The following is a 17,629-nucleotide window of genomic DNA, read 5'->3' as shown; positions in this document are numbered from 1 at the left end:
CTCCAGGCAGCTACAACCCTAAACTAACACCCTCCCCGGATTGCTAATAATCAAATGTAAACAATCAAATGCAGATACTTTTTCTTATGCCTTCTGATCTCTCTCTCTCTCTCTCTCTCTCTCTCTCTCTCTCTCTCTCTATGTCCACTACTTGATGTCCATATCCCCCCCCCCCCCATCCACACCCCTGATTGTAAATAATGTAAATAATTCAATGTGATTATCTTGTGTGATGACTGTATTATGATGATAGTATACATGATAGTATATATCTGTATCATGAATCAATTTAAGTGGACCCCGACTTAAACAAGTTGAAAAACTTATTTGGGTGTTACCATTTAGTGGTCAATTGTACGGAATATGTACTGTACTGTGCAATATACTAATAAAAGTCTCAATCAATCAATCAATCAAATATATTTTACAGTCACTAGCTGCCTTTACATTCCCCCTAGAAATATTCAAAACCTAAATATCGCAATAAGAAACTGGTAATGGAAACACCCATATATCGAAAACCTCTCAAATATCACTAAAACTATTTTACATAAGGTGGATTCTTTTTTTAGGTTTCAATGTGTTGCAATAGCATAATGAAAACATTTACAGGGCGGGGAGGCGCCCATGCAGGACAACTAGGGCAGACGGGTGGTCTTGGTCGAGGCTGGACTGGGCCGTCTTGCCCAAACAAAGTCAAGGGGGCCCTTGAATCCACAATTTGTGGATGTTCTGATTGTAAAGGAGGAATTCACTGTTTTTTTTACAAGTATCTGCCAATAATCCCTTATTCCTGTCCGCTGCCATACGTGAGGACGTTGTCTTTGAGCAATCTTTGTCTTCTATTGGCAATCAGCACAACAGCAGTGGCTGCAATGGTAATTCCAGCTCCAGAACCATGAAAAGTGTCCATCTTCCTCAAAGTGGAGTCTCGTAGGACGAGATTTTATGAGAATTACTGCTCATGACGCAAACTACCCTTTAGTGGTATTACGTGGAAAATGTGCTTTGTTGACATTTTGGTGGGCTGGACCTGGCTGTTGTGATTTATAGCATGAAATAACAAATATATTGTTGTTTATGATTCAACTATTCAATGTCAAAATATAAAATAATGAACAAAATGTCAGCTACTGTCTTGTTGTTTTCAAACACCAATGAACATGAAAGTTAGCATTTAAACATGTCTGCCACAATCATGTGTGTTCTTAAAGGTGTATTCCACCTCTTCCATTTGGGATTTGGGTTTACATGGTAAACAAGTCAAATAAACATTTGTCCAAATGTGGCCAACATTGTGGGTTTCCTGGACGTGGTCTACATGGCCAAAAGAAACATCTAAGGAAGAGAATCCCTCTGCCATCTTCCACTAGTTGTTTTCATATATAAATGTCCTGCTTGAATATTCCCTCTTCTCTTCTACGACTCTCTCCTCATCGGTTGTGATTTCACTTCCTGGTTCAATGACCCGCCCTATCTTGCCTCTGATTGGCCTGTCCCTAATGTTTTGCCCTAATCTTAACTAGGGTTGCAAAATTCCAGGAATATTCAAAGTTGGAAACTTTCCATGGGAATTAATGGGAATATATGGGAAATTAATGGGAATAAACATGCTAGATCTTGCAGCATGATTATTAGATAAAACAACCTGATTTCATGCAAATTCAGTAGAATATCAACCCTTCACTGTGCATTCCTCCATCACATGTGCAGTACATTCTTCCATCACATGCCCAGATAATTGCCAGCATGCTACACACTACAGCAGGGCTATTGAGGCCACACTAGTATTTGAGCCCGAGGACTTCATCCAGTCAGGTAAGTGTTGATGGGGTAAATATATTTGATCTATGGTATTTAAGTGTAATAGAGGTGTAATTGCTTGTTACTGTATGACTCAAGCTAGCTAGCTGTTCCTGTACTTGTTCAATGATTTTGGAGCCAATATCTCTAGCTAGCTAGGTTTATGTACCACCACAGTCTCATAATGAACCCAAAATATTTCTCCGTTAGCCGTGATGCTAATTTTCTCTCTGTTAATTCCCATTCATTTATGCTAACAACGTTAGCGACCCGAATTGACCTTTTTTGTGATGTTTAAAGTTGAACTAGCAAATATTCAATCAAAAGGTGTAGTTTCCTCTGCCTTCTGTTCTGCTAGCCATTCTGTTGTCATACAAGAATGTAGCTTATAGTTTGATTTAGCATGCTGATTCATTTATTCATCTAGCCTATTTCTATTCATTTGTCCATCAGTAGAATATTTTTAAGGACTACTCCAGTTGTTATTTATATCTGTGTGTGGCATTGCATTAGTGTTTTACAATAATTGATAAATACAAAGAGAATAATGCCACATATGATGTGTGGAGACATTTCACCCCAACCAATGTAGGCAGAAAGGCGGTGTACATGTGCAAATACTGTGCAAAGAGCTACGTCAGGTATGCCACAAAGATGCAGCAGCATATAGACAAGTGCCCAATAATATATCATTATTGGAATTCCCCATTCATTCCCATTAATTCCCACAGACGGTGTCCAACTTTGAATAATCAAAAAATGGTCAATATTTCCAAACTTCCCGAGCTTAACTTCCTGTGGTAAATTTACGGAAAGTTTCCGGAAATTTACCGGAAACTTTCCACCAGCATATATACAAGTGCCCAATAATATATCATTATTGGAATTCCCCGTTAATTCCCAGAGACGGTGTCCAACTTTGAATAATCAAAAAATGGTCAATATTTCCAAACTTCCCGAGCTTAACTTCCTGTGGTAACTTTACGTATCCTAAATGTACCACACATTTTTTTGTTTTTTTAAGTACCGTATTTTCCGGACTATAAGGCACACTTAAAATCCTTTTTTTTCCCACAAAACTCGACAGTGCGCCTTATTACCTGGTACGCCTAATGTACGGAATAATTCTGTTTTTTCTTTCCGACCTCGAAGCAATTTTATTGGGTACATGGTATAATGATAAAGGTGACCAGTAGATGGCAGTCACACATAAGAGATACATGTAGACTGCAATATGACTCAAGTAAACAACAGCAACATTTTGTGAGTTCCATTGAAAATATAGAACATTACACACGGCGCTCAAAAATCTATCAAAATGTTTTAGTAGGACTTTGGAAAGCTATGAAGCCACACCGCTCATTGGTGTAGCATAATATTGTTTTTAATATTGTTTTTAATATTGTTTTTAACATGGCTGTGCAGCACTTTGGAAACATTCTTGTTGTGTAAATGTGCTATATAAATAAAGTGGATTGATTGATTGATTGATGGATTGTACTGTGCTTCAACATAGGAGTATTATTATGGTGTGTGTATAAGGTAAGACATATTATCTGGCCTTTTGTTTCGCAATATTATGCAAAACCAACTTTTCTTACCTTCTGGTACCTGCTGATGTGTATTTGGGATCTGTATAAGTCCTGAAAATTTGCGCGGTCCGCCTTTGTAGTCTGTGACGACACCGTAGTGGATAAGCTGCTTGACACCGTAGTGGATAAGCTGCTTAATAAGATGGACGGTGTCCAACTTTGAATAATCAAAAAATGGTCAAAATTTCCAAAATTCCCGAGCTTAACTTCCCGTGGTAAATATTAAAAAATAAACTTTCCACCCCTTTGCAACCCTAATCTTAACCAATGGTGACTCGTCATAGTAAACAATCATGGGTGTTTTTATACATAAACCAACAAATCATTGATGTACAGTTTGTCCCCTGCCAGAGGAGTTGCTTCGCTACGTAGCTTCTATTTTTAACTTCATCATTTTGAATGGAAAACTGTCGTTTTTACCACTGGATTATCAAAAACCCTACTCATTACGAGAAAACTGTAGTTGTTGGCAGGTATGGCAACGAGACGGATCAAGACTTTACCACACATTGTAGGTCGGAAAAAACGAAGATAAACGGAAAATAATTTACAGAGATAAAAGAGACGGATTTCCGACTATAAACGCAAAAATCAAATCCGTGTATAACAGGCTAATGTTAGCATTAGCTAAAGATTAAAAACATCTAGAAGTGAGCGCAACATGTTTTCTCTAATTGGCTGAAATGTGAACATTCTTATGACGATATAAATGTAAGTAAACATTAAAGTTCATGTCACGTGTCGTTTGAGTGCTGTCATGTGACTGCCAGGCTCCGTTTGATTGGTCAAATTGAAGTGTAAGGTCACCAGTGCTTACGTTAGATTGGTGTAACAGAGTCATGTGACAAGTCTCTCTAACGAGCCACATAAATACTAATCAATAGTTTCAAAATAGATATAATGATGATATCATCAAATGTAGCAATCAGAATGAAAGTCAATGTTTCCCCTTCACAAAAATACTTAAAGGCCTACTGAAATGAATTTTTTTTTATTAAACGGGAATAGCAGATCCGTTCTATGTGTCATACTTGATCATTTCGCGATATTGCCATATTTTTGCTGAAAGGATTTAGTAGAGAAAATCGACGATAAAGTTCGCAACTTTTGCTCGCTGATAAAAAAAACCTTGCCCCTACCGGAAGTAGCGTGACGTCACAGGAGCTAGTATTCATCACAATTCCCCGTTGTTTACAATGGAGCGAGAGAGATTCGGACCGAGAAAGTGACGATTACCCCATTAATTTGAGCGAGGATGAAAGATTTGTGGATGAGGAACGTTACAGTGAAGGACTTGAGAGGCAGTGATGGACGTATCTTTTTTCGCTCTGACCGTAACTTAGGTACAAGCTGGCTCATTGGATTCCACACTCTCTCCTTTTTCTATTGTGGATCACGGATTTGTATTCTAAACCACCTGGGATACTATATCCTCTTGAAAATGAGAGTCGAGAAGGCGAAATGGACATCAACGGTGACTTTTATCTCCACGACAATACATCGACGAAGCTCTTTAGCATGAGCTAACGTGACAGCATCTGTCTCAAATGCAGATAGAAACAAAATAAATAAATCCCTGACTGGAAGGATAGACAGAAGATCAACAATACTACTATCAGGAGACACCGAACCAAACACTGGACATGTAATTACACGGTTAATGTGTATTCGACGCCTGTCGAAGCCTAGCAATGCTGTTGCTAACGACGCTAACTTAACAACGGGACCTCGTCAGAGCTGTGATAAAAAAATTAGCGCTCCACCTACGCCAGCCAGCCCTCCTCCGCTCATCAACACCCGTGCTCACCTGCGTTCCAGCGATCGACGATGCGGTCGGCGGCCCGGAGACTTAGGAAGTCAAGGTGAGTTCGCCGCTAGCGCGTCTGCTATCCAACAAAGTCCTCCTGGTTGTGTTGCTGCAGCCAGCCGCTAATACACCGATCCCACCTACAACGTTCTTCTTTGCAGCCTCCATTGTTCATTAAACAAATTGCAAAAGATTCACCAACACAAATGTCCAGAATACTGTGGAATTTTGTCGAAGAAAACAGAGCTGTTTGTATTGTGTCCAAAAGGATCCAAACACTTCCGTGGACCTCGCGACGTCACGCGCATACGTCATCCTCCAAAGGCGTTTTGAACCGGAAGTTCCCCGGGAAATTTAAAATGTCACCAACCTTTTTGAAAGCAAGAGCTACTTCTTGGGTAGTGATTAATGCGAAGGGCTACCAGTTTGATACACACTTAAATAAATGGCCAGAAATAGCCAATTTGCTCAATTTACCTTTAACTCTATGTTATTATTAATAATTAATGATATTTACACTTAATTGAACGGTTTAAAAGAGGAGGAAACACGAAAAAAATGAAAATTCAATTTTGAAACATAGTTTATCTTCAATTTCGACTCTTTAAAATTCAAAATTCAACCGAAAAAAAGAAGAGAAAAACTAGCTAATTCGAATCTTTTTGAAAAAATTAAAAAAATAGTTTATGGAACATCATTGGTAATTTTTCCTGATTAAGATTAATTTTAGAATTTTGATGACATGTTTTAAATAGGTTAAAATACAATCTGCACTTTGTTAGAATATATAACAAATTGGACCAAGCTATATTTCTAACAAAGACAAATCATTATTTCTTCTACATTTTCCAGAACAAAAAAAAAAATTAAAAAGACTTTGAAATAAGATTAAAATTTGATTCTACAGATTTTCTAGATTTGCCAGAATAATTTTTTTGAATTTTAATCATAATAAGTTTGAAGAAATATTTCACAAATATCCTTCCGTCGAAAAAACAGAAGCTAAAATGAAGAATCAAATCAAAATGTATTTATTATTCTTTACAATAAAAAATAAAACATTTACTTGAACATTGATTTAAATTGTCAGGAAAGAAGAGGAAGGAATTTAAAAGGTAAAAAGGTATATGTGTTTAAAAATCCTAAAATCATTTTTAAGGTTGTATTTTTTCTCTAAAATTGTCTTTCTGAAAGTTATAAGAAGCAAAGTAAAAAAAATCATGAATTTATTTAAACAAGTGAAGACCAAGTCTTTAAAATATTTTCTTGGATTTTCAAATTCTATTTGAGTTTTGTCTCTCTTAGAATTAAAAATGTCGAGCAAAGCGAGACCAGCTTGCTAGTAAATAAATAACATTTAAAAAATAGAGGCAGCTCACTGGTAAGTGCTGCTATTTGAGCTATTTTTAGAACAGGCCAGCGGGCTACTCATCTGGTCCTCACGGGCTACCTGGTGCCCGCGGGCACCGCGTTGGTGACCCCTGCTTTACAAGTTAACCCCGTATTGGCATGTGTTGCAATGTTAAGATTTCATCATTGATATATAAACTATCAGACTGCGTGGTCGCTAGTAGTGGCTTTCAGTAGGCCTTTAACTATAATTTATGTTGCATTAAAACTATTTGGACGAGTAAAATGTATCCAAAAAGTGAGTTGAGTAAATGTAAAGGTGTTGAAAATAACTCATATATTGGAATTTGATTGTCCATGCTAATTAGAAATAGTGGGAGCTACATTCATCCAGGCTCAACTTGCTTTGAGAAACAAAAGCAGCTTCTGATCGCACACACACACCCACACGCGCACGCACGCACGCACGCACACACGCACGCATGCGCGCACGCACGCGCACACACACACACACACACACACACACACACACACACACACACACACACACACACGCACACGCACAGTGTTCCATATTTTGCAAGGTAGAGGTGGTGAGAGTGTGTCTGACATCCAGTAAACACAGCAATCTGTGCACTGGTATGGATCAGGAGTCAGCTAGCGTGCACACTTGGGAAACAAGGAGCTATTTTCATGTGTGCTATCTCAGGATAGGAGCAGCAAGGTTAATGAGCCAGGAGGATATGGAAGCCAGCATGTCTCCATGCTGCTGTGTCTTCCAGGAGAATGTAGGATTGAAGCATCAATAATTGTCTCTCGGCTTTACAAGCTTGATCATTTGTATCCAGCTGTCTACTGTACAGATAAATACTGTGCAGCTTTATTTAACCGCAAAGAGGACAAGGAAGAGGTGATACCACATCGTCATTTGATACCAAGTATATCTCTCAGCACAGACAATGTTGTAATGTTGATCAGGAACAAATTGCTTAGCCAGAATTATTACAAGTACTGGATTATTTTTTGGCTTGCATGTAAAATGTGCAATGTCATGTGCGATACAAGCAGCCCTGCAGCGTCTTTACTTGTGTGTGATATCATGTGCGATACAAGCAGCCCTGCAGCGTCTTTACTTGTGTGTGATATCATGTGCGATACAAGCAGCCCTGCAGCGTCTTTACTTGTGTGTGATATCATGTGCGATACAAGCAGCCCTGCAGCGTCTTTACTTGTGTGTGATATCATGTGCGATACAAGCAGCCCTGCAGCGTCTTTACTTGTGTGTGATATCATGTGCGATACAAGCAGCCGTGCAGCGTCTTTACTTGTGTGTGATATCATGTGCGATACAAGCAGCCCTGCAGCGTCTTTACTTGTGTGTGATATCATGTGCGATACAAGCAGCCCTGCAGCGTCTTTACTTGTGTGTGATATCATGTGCGGTACAAGCAGCCGTGCAGCATCTTTACTTGTGTGTGATATCATGTGCGATACAAGCAGCCATGCAGCGTCTTTACGTGTGTGATATCATGTGCGATACAAGCAGCCCTGCAGCGTCTTTACTTGTGTGTGATATCATGTGCGATACAAGCAGTCCTGCAGCGTGTTTACTTGTGTGTGATATCATGTGCGATACAAGCAGTCCTGCAGTGTGTTTAGTTGTGCGTGATAACATTTGCGATACAAGCAGTCCTGCAGCGTGTTTAGTTGTGCGTGATAACATTTGCGATACAAGCAGTACTGCAGTGTGTTTAGTTGTGCGTGATAACATTTGCGATACAAGCAGTCCTGCATCGTGTTTAGTTGTGCGTGATAACATTTGCGATACAAGCAGTCCTGCATCGTGTTTAGTTGTGCGTGATAACATTTGCGATACAAGCAGTCCTGCAGCGTGTTTAGTTGTGCGTGATAACATTTGCGATACAAGCAGTCCTGCAGCGTGTTTACTTGTGTGTGATGTTATGTGCGATACAAGCAGTCCTGCAGTGTGTTTAGTTGTGCGTGATAACATTTGCGATACAAGCAGTCCTGCAGCGTGTTTAGTTGTGCGTGATAACATTTGCGATACAAGCAGTCCTGCAGCATGTTTACTTGTGTGTGATATCATGTGCGATACAAGCAGTCCTGCAGTGTGTTTAGTTGTGCGTGATAACATTTGCGATACAAGCAGTCCTGCAGCGTGTTTACTTGTGTGTGATATCATGTGCGATACAAGCAGTCCTGCAGTGTGTTGAGTTGTGCGTGATAACATTTGCGATACAAGCAGTCCTGCAACGTGTTTACTTGTGTATGATATCATGTGCGATACAAGCAGTCCTGCAGCGTGCTTACTTGTGTATGATATCATGTGCGATACAAGCAGTCCTGCAGCGTGTTTACTTGTGTATGATATCATGTGCGATACAAGCAGTCCTGCAGCGTGTTTACTTGTGTATGATATCATGTGCGATACAAGCAGTCCTGCAGCGTGTTTACTTGTGTGTGATATCATGTGCGATACAAGCAGTCCTGCAGTGTGTTTACTTGTGCGTGATATCATGTGCGATACAAGCAGTCCTGCAGCGTGTTTACTTGTGTGTGATATCATGTGCGATACAAGCAGTCCTGCAGCGTGTTTACTTGTGTGTGATATCATCTGCGATACAAGCAGTCCTGCAGCGTGTTTAGTTGTGCGTGATAACATTTGCGATACAAGCAGTCCTGCAACGTGTTTACTTGTGTATGATATCATGTGCGATACAAGCAGTCCTGCAGCGTGTTTACTTGTGTATGATATCATGTGCGATACAAGCAGTCCTGCAGCGTGTTTACTTGTGTATGATATCATGTGCGATACAAGCAGTCCTGCAGCGTGTTTACTTGTGTATGATATCATGTGCGATACAAGCAGTCCTGTGTTGCTTTTAATTTTTTGGGGCTCCAGCCAGTTTAGTTTTTTGGTCCAATATGGCTCTTTCAACGTTTTGGGTTGCCGACCCCTGTGCTAGGCTACAGGCTACTAGGAGCAATCAGCTACACAACAGCTAAGCACACGATAGCACACAAGCTAGACATACGTAATAATCATTTAGCAATAAAAAACAGCACATTTGTCAATATAAACAAGTAATAAATAATTATAGTTGCATAATATTTACACATACAAAGTCTCAAAGGCAGAAAGATGTTAGAAAATATCCAGTAACAAATGTGTCTGCATCATTCAACTAACTGCGTCATGAGCTTGAGTTATTGTGACCTGTATACTGAAAAACAAATGACCTCTCCCCTTTAACTTAAAGACAGTTTATGTCCATTCCAGGCAGTTATGAATAAAAAGGTAGTGTTTTTTCCTCACCTTGTTTGATTCATGTCACCTGATCAAACCTTTTCTAACATTCCACACCACAAAATAGTACAAGTATGTACTATGATTTGCGCTGATATCGTTTAATATTGGTAGGCTCCAAAATCGGTATGGGAACACTCCAAGTTCTGAACATTTCTCTTTGTCTTGTCGTGTTATTGACGGACTTTCGGCAAACACCGATGACGTCATCTTGTCATTGCGTAACATGAATGAAAGCAATAAAGGACACAAACAGGAAAATGTCACCCCGCATGACTCACCCTGTCTCCGTCCAATAGCAGGTGCACTTTGAAGACCACGCAGTCGTTCACCGTGATGTCCTCGTTTCTGTAGAGGATCTGAAATATCCGGCTGAACGCCGTGCCGTCGTAAACGCCCGGGGAGCTGAAGCTGCATCCGCCTCCTGTCGCCACAAACGCACAATTACTTGTACACTTTGCAGGTTAGATGCCAATATGGAGGATGGGAGAAGTTCATTACATGGATTAAACACACATTCAGCTAGATCAGTGGTTCTCAAATGGGGGTACGCGTACCCCTGGGGGTACTTGAAGGTATGCCAAGGGGTACGTGAGATTTTTTTTAAATATTGTAAAAATAGCAACAATTCAAAAATCCTCTTTAAATATAAATAAAAACCTATCTTTTTTTCCAAATAGTTCAAGAAAGACCACTACAAATGAGCAATATTTTGCACTGTTATACAATTGAATACTTTAGAAACTGATGACATAATGCTGTATTTTACTTCTTTATCTCTTTTTTTCAACCAAAAATGCTTTGCTCTGATTAGGGGGTACTTGAATTCAAACAATTTTCACAGGAAGTACATCACTGAAAAAAGGTTGAGAAGCACTGCCCTAGATGCTATAGTACATTCCAGAAGGTATTCTGGCCTGACAAGACCAAACATCACAACTGACTGCAGCTCGTAGTCTCTTTGGCAGCGTAACGTGGATTTGTTTGTTTGTGTCGATAAATACTCTCAACAGTCTAAGGAACCTGGGTGAAGATCTAAGAAGGAGACTCAAAGATCATTACTTCAAACAATTGAAGTGATGTTTCAAGTGAGTCAATTCAATGAGTTACAATACAGGACTTGCATTGAGAAGCTGTCTTTACGAAGGTAATCATTCATATTTTGCCATGAATTGATTTACGTGGACCCCGACTTAAAAAAGTACCGTAATTTCCGGACTATAAGCCGCACCTGACTATAAGCCGCACCAGCTAAATTTAGGGGAAAATACAGATTGCTCCATATATAAGCCGCACCCGACTATAAGCCGCACCAGCTAAATTTAGGGGAAATACAGATTGCTCCATATATAAGCCGCACCCGACTATAAGCCGCACCTGACTATAAGCCGCACCAGCTAAATTTAGGGGAAAACACAGATTGCTCCATATATAAGCCGCACCCGACTATAAGCCGCACCAGCTAAATTTAGGGGAAAATACAGATTGCTCCATATATAAGCCGCACCCGACTATAAGCCGCACCAGCTAAATTTAGGGGAAAATACAGATTGCTCCATATATAAGCCGCACCCGACTATAAGCCGCACCTGACTATAAGCCGCACCAGCTAAATTTAGGGGAAAATACAGATTGCTCCATATATAAGCCGCACCCTTGTATAAGCCGCAGGGTTTTGATGTGTAATTAGCGTAGTATATAGGGGTTCCTGCTACCACGGAGGGGATTGTCGGGACAGAGATGACTGTTTGGGAACGCAAAGCGTCCCATTTATTAACAATAAATCTTTCAATCATTCAATCAAACTTTCACATCTTTGACATGGCGAACAGCATTCGTGCAGAGTACAAATAATACAACGCTGCAAAGTAATACAAAGTGCTCGCCTGTACGTTATCAAAATAAGCAGCCTACCGGTATATGAAAAGTCAGTCTTTAATCATTGTGTCATCGTCTTCCTCCTGCGTACTAAAACCACCCAAATCCTCTTCGTCGGTGTCGGAGAAGAACAGGCCGTAAATAAGCCGCACCCTTGTATAAGCCGCAGGGACCAGAACGGGGGGGAAAAGTAGCGGCTTATAGTCCGGAAATTACGGTAGTAAAACTTATTGGGGTGTTACCATTTAGTGGTCAATTTTACGAAATTTGTACTGTACTGTGCAATCTACCGTATTTTTCAAACTATAAGTCGCAGTTTTTTTCATAGTTTGGCCGGCGGTGCGACTTATACTCAGAAGCGACTTATGTGTGAAATGATTAACACATTAGCGTAAAATATCAAATAATATTATTCACGTAAGAGACTAGACGTATAAGATTTCATGGGATTTAGCGATTAGGAGTGACAGATTGTTTGGTAAACGTATAGCATGTTCTATATGTTATAGTTATTTACCATAATATGTTACGTTAACATACCAGTTGGTTATTTATGCCTCATATAACGTACACTTATTCAGCCTGTTGTTCACTATTCTTTAGACCCTTTAAATTGTCTATTCTTGCTGTTGGCTTTTATCAAATACATTTCCTCAAAAAATGCGACTTGTACTGCAGTGCGACTTATATATGTTTTTTTCTAGAGATGTCCGATAATATCGGTCTGCCGATATTATCGGCCGATAACTGCGTTAAAATGTAATATCGGAAATTATCGGTATCGTTTTTTTTTTATTATCAGTATCGTTTTTTTGTTTTTTTTATTAAATCCACATAAAAAACACAAGATACACTTACAATTAGTGCACCAAGCCAAAAAACCTCCCTCCCCCCATTTACACTCATTCACACAAAAGGGTTGTTTCTTTCTGTTATTAATATTCTGCTTCCTACATTATATATCAATATATATCAATACAGTCTGCAAGGGATACAGTCCGTAAGCACACGCTGCTGCTCCACTAATAGTACTAACCTTTAACAGTTAATTTTACTCATTTTCATTCATTACTAGTTTCTATGTAACTGTTTTTATATTGTTTTACTTTCTTTTTTACTCAAGAAAATGTTTTTAATTTATTTATCTTAACTTAGCTGCGGTTCACGGCCACAAGTGAGCAGAAATGGACAAAAGAAAGTCTAATATTGTGTAGATTCTTTAGTAACATGTTCTCAATTCCGCATGCTGAATGTTACATTTGATGAATTCAAACATTGTCATGCAGCAATATGAAGCCATATTCATGTTGAAAAATGACACCACAATGACATTTTGGTTAACTATGGACAATGCGATTAATCACGATTACATTTTGGTTAACTATGGACAATGCGATTAATCACGATTACATTTTGGTTAACTATGGACAATGCGATTAATCACGATTACATTTTGGTTAACTATGGACAATGCGATTAATCACAATTACATTTTGGTTAACTATGGACAATGCGATTAATCACGATTACATTTTGGTTAACTATGGACAATGCGATTAATCACGATTACATTTTGGTTAACTATGGACAATGCGATTAATCACGATTACATTTTGGTTAACTATGGACAATGCGATTAATCACGATTACATTTTGGTTAACTATGGACAATGCGATTAATCACGATTACATTTTGGTTAACTATGGACAATGCGATTAATCACAATTACATTTTGGTTAACTATGGACAATGCGATTAATCACGATTACATTTTGGTTAACTATGGACAATGCGATTAATCACGATTACATTTTGGTTAACTATGGACAATGCGATTAATCACGATTACATTTTGGTTAACTATGGACAATGCGATTAATCACGATTACATTTTGGTTAACTATGGACAATGCGATTAATCACAATTACATTTTGGTTAACTATGGACAATGCGATTAATCACGATTACATTTTGGTTAACTATGGACAATGCGATTAATCACAATTACATTTTGGTTAACTATGGACAATGCGTTTAATCACGATTACATTTTGGTTAACTATGGACAATGCGATTAATCACGATTACATTTTGGTTAACTATGGACAATGCGATTAATCACGATTACATTTTGGTTAACTATGGACAATGCGATTAATCATGATTACATTACATATTTGAATTATTTGACACAATGCTAGAAAAAGAGTTCCTCGGTGTTGGCTCTTAAAAAAACAGCTTGCTCATTATCCAATGAAGTATTGTTGGCATTTGGAGGCAGAATTGACTTCCTTCTTGCACTCCTGATCAACACTTTTGCACTTCACAGTCAAACCACACAGCAGTTGCTTCCGTCACATTTTTGTTTCTTAACCTTTCGGAAACCTGGGACCTTTGTAGGTCTTCTTTGAAGGTGAGATCATGTAACAGAACCTCCATTTTAAAGGTTAGCGGGATGAAACATGGCCAAAGGAGTTGCAAAATAATTCATCTGAAAATTGTCACTCTCCGTTTTTTGCCAAGTTATTTTTAGCAGGAGCTATTGAGTACTTTGGAGTTCCCCAGGACCTTTTTGTCCCCCGCTGACTCCCTTTTAGAACGCCTATGTTTCCATATACTGTAAACCTGCTATTTGTTCAGCCAAATGAATCCAAGCACTACCCTTTAACATTCTGAGGCTTTGAGTCTGCCAACAACTTACATGTTGTACAAAGCAGGTTGGTAGTGACATACCAGTTGTGTGGACGTGCTTACAAAGCAGGTTGGTAGTGACATACCAGTTGTGTGGACGTGCTTACAAAGCAGGTTGGTAGTGACATACCAGTTGTGTGGACGTGCTTACAAAGCAGGTTGGTAGTGACATACCAGTTGTGTGGACGTGGTCACAAAGCAGGTTGGTAGTGACATACCAGTTGTGTGGACGTGCTTACAAAGCAGGTTGGTAGTGACATACCAGTTGTGTGGACGTGCTTACAAAGCAGGTTGGTAGTGACATACCAGTTGTGTGGACGTGCTTACAAAGCAGGTTGGTAGTGACATACCAGTTGTGTGGACGTGCTTACAAAGCAGGTTGGTAGTGACATACCAGTTGTGTGGACGTGCTTACAAAGCAGGTTGGTAGTGACATACCAGTTGTGTGGACGTGCTTACAAAGCAGGTTGGTAGTGACATACCAGTTGTGTGGACGTGCTTACAAAGCAGGTTGGTAGTGACATACCAGTTGTGTGGACGTGCTTACAAAGCAGGTTGCTAGTGACATACCAGTTGTGTGGACGTGCCTACAAAGCAGGTTGGTAGTGACATACCAGTTGTGTGGACGTGCTTACAAAGATATTGTACTATTATTGCATAGTTTGTGTTTTTGCTATGAAAAAAATGTGATCTTTAAAAAGAAAAATGTCATAAAGACTTAAAAAAACCTATAAATGTTATATTGACGAATAGATCTGAAGTACACTATATTTCCAAAAGTATTTGGCCACCTGCCTTTACTCACATATGAACTTGAAGTGCCATCCCATGGAATTGTCCAAAATGTTTTGGTATCCTGGAGCATTCAAAGTTCCTTTCACTGGAACTAAGGGGCCAAGCCCAACTCCTGAAAAAAAACCCCACACCATAATTCCTCCTCCACTAAATGTCACACTCGGCACAATGCAGTCCGAAATGTAGCGTTCTCCTGGCAACCTCCAAACCCAGACTGCTCCATCAGATTGCCAGACGGAAAAGTGTGACTCATCAGTCCAGAGAAGGCGTCTCCACTGCTCTAGAGTCCAGTGGCGATGTCCTTTACACCACCGCATCCCACGCTTTGCTTCGGCTTAGATGCAGCTGCTTGGCTATGGAAACCCATTCCATGAAGCTCTCTGCGTACTGTACGTGGGCTAATTGGAAGGTCATATGTGACCTGTGCTGGCAAAATGAGTCACAATGAGGACATTTTAAAAACGGAGTTATTGTTATTTCCACATTCTCCATCTAAAGACCTTCAAAATGATATATGGTTTGTTGGAATCGGACAGAAAATGACAGAGTTACATCCGATTGAAGTCGACCAAGTTTGAGGGTCCGTTTTGAGAAAAACCAGCTTAAAGTTGACTGTTCCAGAATAAGAATGTTCCAAAACAAAACTCCATAGCAAGCATACCTTAAAAGTCCTTGTAGTAACACCAAAATTGGTACAATTAAAGTCAAATCTCATGTCTAAAGGAAAAATATATATTCAACTCTATTGAAAACGGTTATGTACAAAAATGTCAACACTGTTATGTCACAGTTTTTTTGTTCACTGGTCAGTTTGTCAGCCGGTCAGCTGTCCGTAATATTCCTGACCAGCAGCACTTCGCCGACTGCAGTGAATTTAGCGCACTTACAACCGCCTGTGTACCCTCTCCACCTTCTAAATCCATTACGGAATGTAAAACACTCTAACTTATCCACAAAAATAATAATTCAATGTTCGAAAATCACCTTTTTTCACCAAATATTCCGCTGGAATTACTGTGTGTTGTTTTTCATCCGGGCGCTGCCATGATACCACAATGCACCACGCGGGGTGATGCAACCAATGAGGGTACGACCGCTTAGCAACAAGCCGGATTTGTTTACGTCGGGACAGCTTTAAAAACTCGAATTCTATTGGTTCAGAATGGCGTCATCGGGAATTCCATGCTCATTTTTAGAAAGTAGGTCAACTTGGCGTCACAATGATAGCAAATATGGCTAGGAGGATTCCCCCTTATTGCCGCGTTGAAAACACTTGACTTTCTCAAGGAATTTTAACACAAAGGACTAATTTCTGAAGACATACCTCGTGCAAAACCTTCAAATAAAAGTGATTTAAGATGTTTTCTTGCTATTTCGATGATTGGGATCGCTAGATTGTGGCTTTATGGACTCATTTTTGTGAAAATCTCAATTTCAACCAAGATAATTTGTTTTCACTTATTTGCCTGTAGCTCAAAATTAGCCTGTGCGTATTCAGACTCATTTTGCCAGCACGGGTCACATATGAAGTTTGGAGCTCTGCAGCAAGTGACGGTGCAGAAAGTCTTTGCACTATGCTGACCTCTCTGTCAGTTTACCTGGCCTACCACTTGCTGGCTGAGCTGCTGTTGTTCCCAAACTCTTCACTTTTCTAATAATAAAGTTGACTTTGGAATATTTAGGAGCGAGGAAACTTCACGACTGGATTTGTTGCACAGGTGGCATCCTATGACAGTTCCACGCTGGAAATCACTGAGAGCGGCCCATTCTTTCACAGAAACAGTCTCCATGCCTAAGTGCTTGATTTGATACACCGGGCCAAGTGATTAGGACACCTGATTCTCATCATTTGGATGGGTGGCCAAATACTTTTGGCAATATAGTGTATATCTAGAGATTTTAGCGTTTCTAAGTAAAAAAATACAATAAAATAAGACTTTTTTGTCGGCCATTGAGGGACACGGTATCACTGCTTGTGTTTCATGCTTCAGTTTCGTTGATCTCTAACTTGTCATGATGTGCTATTATGTTAGCATTCATTGTAAAAAGAGTAAACAGGCGTTCTCAAGCAGGAGAATGACAGAATCTGCATGTTTTAACAGCACATATAGTAAAAAGAAAGTATACCCTGCGGTCTTTTCACACACAAGCGTCCAGCTGCGAGGCCCCGAGAGGCTTCTCTAACTCCCCGCTGAGGCGCTGTGCCTGTCTGTCTAGTCGGCCCTTCTCCACGGGCTTCCTCCTGATATTGCAGCATCAAGCGGAACACCACGGCGGGGGTGAGAGCGTGACTGTTGGACGTGTGAAGGTGACTGCACAACCTTTGTGCAAGTGTGCTGACAAACCATCAGCGTTTGACTACTCTTAGACGTACGCGAGTAAA

The 17,629-nt window shown here is 39.7% G+C and overlaps 1 protein-coding gene across 7 annotated transcripts in view; it reads right to left on the bottom strand.

Annotated features, from left to right (window-relative positions):
• The window catches only part of LOC133635907 (protein FAM135B-like), a 144,109-nt gene that overhangs the window by 51,538 nt on the left and 74,942 nt on the right, over nt 1–17,629 (bottom strand). For all 7 annotated transcript variants that reach the window (XM_062029356.1, XM_062029360.1, XM_062029358.1 and 4 more), the window contains one exon: nt 10,162–10,304. In XM_062029356.1, coding sequence (XP_061885340.1) covers nt 10,162–10,304 — 143 coding nt within the window. The remainder of the gene's footprint in view (nt 1–10,161; nt 10,305–17,629) is intronic.

The sequence above is a fragment of the Entelurus aequoreus genome, linkage group LG20 (genome assembly GCF_033978785.1).
Source record: "Entelurus aequoreus isolate RoL-2023_Sb linkage group LG20, RoL_Eaeq_v1.1, whole genome shotgun sequence".
Lineage (NCBI taxonomy): Eukaryota > Metazoa > Chordata > Actinopteri > Syngnathiformes > Syngnathidae > Entelurus > Entelurus aequoreus.
The sequence above is the reverse complement of the archived record's forward strand: the minus strand, read 5'-3'. Positions and strand labels throughout refer to the sequence as shown.